Source organism: Larimichthys crocea, unplaced genomic scaffold (genome assembly GCF_000972845.2).
Source record: "Larimichthys crocea isolate SSNF unplaced genomic scaffold, L_crocea_2.0 scaffold701, whole genome shotgun sequence".
NCBI classification, from domain to species: domain Eukaryota; kingdom Metazoa; phylum Chordata; class Actinopteri; family Sciaenidae; genus Larimichthys; species Larimichthys crocea.
Genome location: NW_020859260.1, coordinates 1 through 8,404, shown reverse-complemented (window position 1 = coordinate 8,404; position 8,404 = coordinate 1). Strand labels below are relative to the sequence as shown.

The window sequence follows — 8,404 nt, the reverse complement described above, 5'->3', positions numbered from 1 at the left end:
ATTGCCATGGCATCAACTAATCAGGATCCTCTACATAAATAACGACCAATACATTTTCTGTTGATCAAATTAATCAAATATTTTTTTCAGCTCTAATCTCACACCTCAAGTTTGTTATTGATGGAAGTGATCGTGGCCTTCTTACTGAAACAGTCACACATAAAGCAATCCACCGCACAGTGTTTCCAAACACTGATGTTTCCTGTTGACTAGAAGGTCTTTCATCACGTGCTGGATGAAACCTGCCTCATTTGACATAAAATCAAATGTGCATGTGAGGAAAAGGATGTATAGGATGACCATGTTCATTCACTCCAACACTGAGTGTGATGATTCATTCTTTAATCTAATCATAAGCTGTATGAACAAAAATATCCTGGCACAAATGTTTTATCTACAACCTCTAAATCAGTAACATTTGAATTTCTCCCAAAATAAATTAGACAGGGAACCTTAGATTTGTGCTACGTGGAGTTGTGTGAAGTGGTCTCAACGGATCTTTGTATATCCAACATCACCTGAAGGCAGCAGAGTGTTGTGTGTTACGCTTTCAGCTGGCCTCACAGCGACTGTTAGTGTGGTCACTGTAAACTGGTGAGAAATGGACTTCACACACTTTACAGAGGCTATATTTCAAACACTAAGCGACCTGGATCGGAGTGACTTCAGGAGTTTCTGCTTTCATCGAAAAGTCGATTACGAGAAGTCCGATTGACCCAATGCGTTTCACGAACTTCCTGGTTTCAAGTCTCACCGAGACTGGTGCTCTGTTTTTGACTTTGCAGATACTGAGGAAGATTGGCTGTCAGGAAGAGGCACACAGACTAGGTACGTTTTGTTATAATAATTCGTTGAGAACTATGTAATTACCGAAAGTGAAATGAAATGAATTAATACGGCTGCGGAGAGCAACTCGAACCATTACACTTCTGGTCCGGGTCAAAACCAATGTTTCTCACGCGGCAACCTCAAAATAAGAGTAGCTAACTTATTATCATGCATAATAAAGTAAAAAAAAAAAAAAAAGCAAAACAAACAAACTTGTTATCACACGCTATTATAGGCTACCGTTTTCTGTCTACACCCATGTATGGTTCATATTTATTTTAGTAAAGTGAAACTATAACAGCTGGTTGTTTGGGAGAACATGATACATAATTATTATTATTTTAGCTGAGTGTGAATGCACATTGTGGGAAACTTTTACCCGAATTACATTCCCTGCCTAAATAAAGAGCATCAATAAAGTCACCAGCAGAGGTCCCCATCACGCACAGTCAAGACTGACAGGGCTTCAAATCACAATGATAGCGTTAATAATCATTGAAAATGAGAACCTGTGAAGTTATGACTTCAGTGCTGATGTTTAGCCACAGGGCAGCGCAGTTATGACATTAAGAGTAGACCTGAAGGCTTTAAAAAAAATTTTTTTTAACTTTATTATACATGTAAGAGCCATAAGATGTGAATTTAAATATAATTCATAATTTATATTTTCCTGTATTTCATTTGCATACCAGGGAAACAGCGTTAAAACATTTAAAAAGCAAACCCATGTTAGTTATTATCATTCATGCTCCCTCCCTGATAAAATTGAATATTGGACCTTTATTTTGGTAGTCATGTGCGCAGTGACTGATGTTTAGAGCTGCGGCAGGCACGGGAGCATAAAGTTTTTCTACCGTGTGACGGACTGTAATTTGTAATTTAACTTTTTTTTATATAAAATGTTTGAACTGGATTACATCTCCTGTCATTCGCGTCAGACTGAAGTTACTGTGCCTACAGCTCGGGAAGTGGCTTTTTTGACGTCCAGAAGGAACGCCACTACAATGCATGATATTATGTATAGAAGATACATTCAAATTGAAACACTTATTGTATGATGGTGATCCCAGTCAATCAATTCAGATTCAGTTCCTCTAAATTAATAAGTCATTAACAGAGGAATATAAAAATATTGTACCATATTACTGAGGGCCGCTGTCATGCACAGTATGTTTGGTTAGATATTAATTATTTTATTGTTGATCATGTCCTGAATTTGTTTTCCATATTCCATACTCATAATAGCAAATGTACTAATCTATGTCATGTAGTCATGTAGTACTAATCTAAGTCATTTGTAGACTTACAAATCTATGCACACTGCCCTTCTTATTACCTGGCTTTCATTTATCCTCAAAATTAATTATAGTTCTGAGTGTATAGTTATGATGTGATGTCATTTCCTTAATTATGGATATTGTCTGTTTTATTGTCATTTATTAAGATATCTTGGTATCTCTTTTAAATTATGTTCATTTCATATGTATACTAGTTCACATGTGTATTTTTTAATCATCTATTAATTTAAATTGTATTTCTCTTCTGTTGCATGCCATCCTTCATCTCTCTGTCATTGTTTCCTGTCATCTATGAAAAAATGTCTAATGAAAATATTAAAGAACAAACCAAACTCTTGACTGTTGAATGTTATGTCAGAGTTTGTGTCCATTAGTACTAATTGTTAAACATGTTATTTAAAATTGTTATGTAATACTGTGTTTTCTTGTTTTGCCAGCTGATAGACAGGTGTAGGTCCCATCATGGCTGATCTCTGTGAGTTCTTATATATGTGACACTATTTTATTAATTTCATGCTGTAAAAAAATGTATGTGTCCATTTTCATTTCAAAACCAGAAATCCACAGTTTGACAGTATTATCTTTGTTCTTGCAAAAGAATTGCTTCCATAAAAATGAAAGTTTTATTAGTCTATTCCTCTTAAATCAAAATCAACCACAAAGTGTTTGAATATGATATGACATTTAACATCCAGCATGACAATCTTATAATATGTGACAAGCTACAGTTTGAATATAGAAATATGTATAGTATACAGTGAAGCTTGTCTTCAAATCCAATTAATCATCAATTAATATTTTTCTGTTCTCCCTCAGCCCATTTTGTGGATAAGCATAGAGATCACCTGATACACAGTGTGAGAAAAGTTGAACCAGTATTGGACGAGCTCCTTATTAATGGGGTCATTCAACAAAAACACTGTGATGACATCAAGGCTCTCCCAACCTCAGAGGAGCAGATGAGGAAGCTCTTTGATTGTCTGACAGATGCTGGAGACAGAGACAAAGACATCTTATTCAACGTCATTAAGAAACTTGAGCCAGATTTTATCAAGCTCATCATGTTAAGGTAAACACACTTTAAATATTATGCAAATCTAACACTTACCTTTGGTACATATTTGTTAAAATGTGTTGCACTACCAGGATCAGTGAGGCTAATTTATTTACTAAAATTGAATAAATAATAAACAAAATTTATATTTCCTTAAGCCAAGTAGAAAGTGGTAAGTAAGCAATATCAGTTGTTCTTTATCATTTCAGGGATGCTGCTTCAGTGAGTGTCGGCCATGGAGAGGACTTCATCAGACAAAATCTCAGAGTGAATTTGAAAGTGAGTAGAGCCTTTGCCTTTGTGCCTCTCATCACATCTTCTTTTAATTATCATAATTACTTATGGATTGACACATTCTAGGGGCAGTATTTAAATCAATATAATTTAAAGTTTAAATATTTCTATTACTCCAACAGGTACTTCGACAGTACTTACCTTGTTTTTTAAAGATATATCTGAAATAAATGTGTTTTGAGAAGAAAGTGTTATTAACCACTAGCTGTCTGGTGTCCCTATGCTAAATGCTATTTGTGGGCCCCTATTTTGTCAAACTCTGAGTGAGAGGTTTCTAACCTTTTCAGATGATCTGTGGCGATGCAACAGTCTGTTACATTTTAAGAGGAAAACAGGATGGAGTACATTAATAAATGCAACAGATGCAGCATGTTCCTGAAAAATGTTTATGATAAACTTTTTGAAAACAAGGTGACATAAAATCTCTCCCCACCAATCCAAAACAGTGAAAAATAAATAACTTTCTTAAATGAATAAAAATACAACGGACCAGCATCCATGTTAATGTATGATCACGGTCTTATATTTATCAAAAAACAGCTCCTCAAATAAATAAAGATATTTTATTTTATTTAGTAAAGAAGTTTATATGCTTTTTAAGCATAGAAGTGCTTCACACGACAAATGAGTTGGTTTGTCTTGCTAGTTGATGAACTAGGTGTCAAAATCGGGTAAAAATGAGCAGTATTCTCAGCTCCAGGGCTGTGGGGCCGTGTCCGCTGAATGTGCTGAAGCCATGCCCACTCGTAGGAGCAGGCATGCAACAATTTTGAAGCTACTATCTTTGAAACACTGTGAGCGAGATGAATTAATCTCTATCTGCTGTCTACAGGGCTTCACATTGCAGTGGTTAGGTCCTTTATCTGGATCCTCAAACCAGTCAACGATGGCACAAGGAAGTCAAATGTCCCCAGAGCATGACTGGATTAAACTTGAGCCTGAAGTGAACTATGTGGATGTTCCAACTTACAGGTAAAAAATGTCTTTAAATACTGTGTCACAACAAACAGAGAAGGAAAACTAACCAACTAACCAACGCTTTATTACAGTTATTACAATAATTATATATTTACATTACACAGCAAATAATAAGAAGGCAAGTTTTGTTTTCAGTTTGCATTAAGAGTGTTTCAAGGATCTATATTTGATCATTTTAGTTCAAAGGAGACCCAAACTTGTCTTTTTCCTTTTCATAAATTAGACTACAGTCTAAAGCAGGTAACTATGAATGCAGTGTCTCTGGCTTGCGCTGGGTTTGTAAAGAAAAGGTCAGCTTCAAGTACCAGTTTGGCTCTTGGGAGGAACATATGGAGAGAATTCAAACCAACCACCAGTACATGGTTGGAGGTCCCCTAATGGACATCACTGTCATTGCTGGAAAGTTTAAAGAAGTGTATCTGCCACACTGGATCTGCACAGGTGAACAGACATAATGTATAAAAATAGCAACTTTATTAATGTTTGATAGACCATGTCTGTAAAATCCTTGATGTGATTTGTGCAGATGACAACCCTACAATCCTGGACAAGTTTGCAGTCCTACACATAGATACCTGTGGAGATGTGGTGGAACAAGTGTCTGAGGTCACGCCTTCCCATGTGAAGTTATCACAGCCAGTTTTCTCTCCAAGAGGAGTCCTGGTGAAAGCCGGCTTTCCAGTGAAAATTAACTGTAAAGTGTTAATATACAAGACCAGCAAAGCCTTCCTCACACTGCATGTTTACCTGATCCCTCGTGATCCTGCTCTGCAAGAGGTTATTGAATATCCTACACTCACCATGTTGATTTATAATACACAGACAGTAATATTGGCTGCTGTAACCTTGAATCTTAATTGTGTTTTTCACCACAGACAATGAAAAACAAAGCATTATCCATGGGATACAAAATGATCCAAAAGCCATACCCAGAGAAATCCCTGAAAATGCGTGAGCGTTTCATCCTCACAGCTGATAAGGACGGTGCAGAAATTTACCCGGAAGTACGGTTTGAACTGTTTTTCAGTTATTCAATCACTTTCACTACTGACTGATTGTGGTCCAGAAATATATGAAACTGAGGATGAGAGACTTTCAAGAGTTTTCAGAGATCATATTGCCAAGAGAGGCATTTTTTAAAACTATTCTTGGTCTTTTATTTCAAGATCTTCAGGATCACTATTTGTTATGAAATGAGGACATTAACTAGAAAAGAGACAAAACGCTCTCCAAACACAATCTGTCAGATTTTTTAGTCATGAACTAATCTAATTTGACCTAATTTGATCTAATTTGACAGATTACATGTGAATTGTATTTCTTTCTTTCTTTCTTTCTTTCTTTCTTTCTTTCTTTCTTTCTTTCTTTCTTTCTTTCTTTCTTTCTTTCTTTCTTTCTTTCTTTCACAGACATTAAAACTTGTGTATCAAAGCAGTGACCCAAACTTCTTTGAAGTGTTCATTGAAAATCCAGACAGTAATTTCCAGCTCACACTCAGGCATGAAACTGGACCAGTGTGGACCTCTGTGATTCGAAAAAGTCAGTGGTTATAAATGGATATTACAATATTTACACTACCTTTGTACCAGCTTTATCTGAAGATTATCTAAAATGCTAATGTTACTGCTTGTGTTGTGAATGAATGAAAACATAAAACCACAAAATCAATCAAATATCCACATTTTATTTTTCTGCATTTTTTTCAGATGACTATCAAAACACTGGTGATACTCTGATGATGTTTGGTAAGACACTGTACATGATGAATATTTATAAATATGGTTGGTCTGACTGGCATTATAAATGAAGTTATATGGTTTAAGAACAGAAACATGATACATTGTAACAGCCTTTTGTATTCTGGACAGAACATTAATATTGTGAAAACAGTAACATCAATAATTTAAATCTGCTACAAATAATGATTTTAAGACATTAAGACTAAAAAATCTGTTTACAGCTCTTAGAAAGTGTTGTGGAGAGTCTTCTGTGTCTCCAGAGGAAGCTGTGCAAAGTCCATTGATAAAGGAACATCACTGTTAACTAAATGTAGTTCATGCCCATGAACCATGTTAATCACCTTTTTATTTCACTTTATCCTGCTAGATAAGGAGCTTGACAAGGTGAGGTCTAAACTTGTGGAGAAAATGTCCAGAAAGTTAATTAACGACTGCGGATGACCTCTTGAAGGACGGTGTCTTAAATGACGAGGAGAAAGACTCAATACTTCAGGAGAACAGTACCAGCTCAGACAGGGCACGTTGCCTGATTGACATGGTGAAGAAGAAAGGACAAGAAGCCAGCCGGAAGCTGTTTACTCACCTTCAAGAGAGAGACCTCACACTTTCCACTGAGCTGGAGCTGCCCTCTGGCCTACCTGTTTAACCAGGTGAGGTTTCAGCAAAACTGGTCAACGTTGATGAGCCGGGGAGGCCTTTATCATGAGTATTATTATTAGTATTACTATTATTAGTAGTACTATTATTATTGTACTGCAGTATTAACACTTATTTCAGTTCTTACAGTGGGCCTGAGCTAGAAATATAAATTTTTTAGCTACCAAATATTTAAATCTATTAATCTATTTAATCTATCTCTTTTTTATATTAACAATGGAAATCATATCAAGTGGAAGAGTGCACCAAATGAATGATAATGTTGCTCTTTATCTGCTGAATGTGTAAATAAGAAACTAGAATGTACTTGTATATGAAGCTTTGAATGATATTTCTGTATGTTAATGTTATTAATGCCTGTTTTATAATGTGTGATGTGGTGTATGTCGTTATGGATCACCACATGAAGATCAATTTGATTGCCATGGCATGAACTAACAGGGATTCTTAAAATAAACAAGAAAAAGTAAACCAGCAAAACTGTGTGTGTGTGTGTGTGTGTGTTTGTCTGTGTCCTTACTCTGAATATTGATCCAGATTCATCCATATTCGAGTCTCAAACAGCCAAAGGAGAATTGAGGTGTTGTATATTTTAGTACAGAACACTTTAACTAATTTTGTTCATGAAACAATAACAAAGCATGGTTGAAAGAAGCATTATTTTTTTTTTATCTGATCATAAGATGTATGAATAAAAGTTTAATTTATTTAATTTAATTTATTTTTATAATTGCAATTCAAACAACAAAATAAATAAATAAAAATAATAATAACCTTGAGTCACAGAGCTTGGATTTGTGTCATGTGGACAGACAGTCAGGCAGACAGATGTGCAGTAGTTTCAGTGTGTAAGACTCGCTCACACTGCTGGAATAACATGAGTGAAATCAGGCCAGCTGACAGTCTTGCCTGGGCCCGGGACGAGACAATCTTAGATGGGCCCCTCCCGCATCACTCTCTCTGTCACCTGACTGCAGCTGGATCTCTCTCCTCTCTGTCTCATCCTCTGTGACGGAGCTACGTTACAAGGCTGGTAAACGATGGCTGCGCTGTTTCTTACCTTGCTCTACGTTCACTATACTAGTCCCAGCTTCACCGTCACCACCTTTTTAAAAATATATTTAAGAAAACCTTTAAGGCCTCTATTTTTCTTCTCTTCCTCTTCTTCTTTTTTCTTTTCTGAGAACCAAAATGGCACACAAATGGCAACATCAAATTTTGATCAGTGGCCAAACCATTTTTGTGTGTTGGGCGTGGGGGGTTCTTGACCACTATTTCAAGGACAATGAGGAAGAAAACAAATAAAAAGCTTTTATGTAACTCAAATATTACATTTTTTCCCCCACAAATAGGCCTATTTAAAAAAAATATTTTATATTCCATAATTTAATGAGGGCTCAGTTCTGACCCCTCCCCCCCGAGGACAGCAGACTCGTTTGTCCCTCCCTATCGGCGGGCGTGAGTTAAGTGACTTCCAAGGTTGCTCAAGGCAACAGTCTCTTCCTTGCTGATAACCAGCTGTGTTTCCTGCTGTGGTGTAAAAGTGACGCTGGGCC

General features: G+C 36.2%; 1 protein-coding gene across 1 annotated transcript; it reads left to right on the top strand.

Annotated features, from left to right (window-relative positions):
- The first annotated feature begins 529 nt into the window (after positions 1 to 529).
- LOC113745382 (NACHT, LRR and PYD domains-containing protein 1b allele 2-like) lies at positions 530 to 6,632 on the top strand. Its single transcript, XM_027276921.1, has 11 exons — positions 530 to 828; positions 2,564 to 2,601; positions 2,943 to 3,195; positions 3,390 to 3,459; positions 4,307 to 4,446; positions 4,676 to 4,893; positions 4,979 to 5,229; positions 5,328 to 5,456; positions 5,862 to 5,991; positions 6,159 to 6,197; positions 6,559 to 6,632. Exons 2-11 carry the CDS (start codon positions 2,589 to 2,591, stop codon positions 6,630 to 6,632), a joined length of 1,317 nt encoding a protein of 438 aa, XP_027132722.1. The 5' UTR covers positions 530 to 828; positions 2,564 to 2,588.
- The last annotated feature ends 1,772 nt before the right edge of the window (positions 6,633 to 8,404 follow it).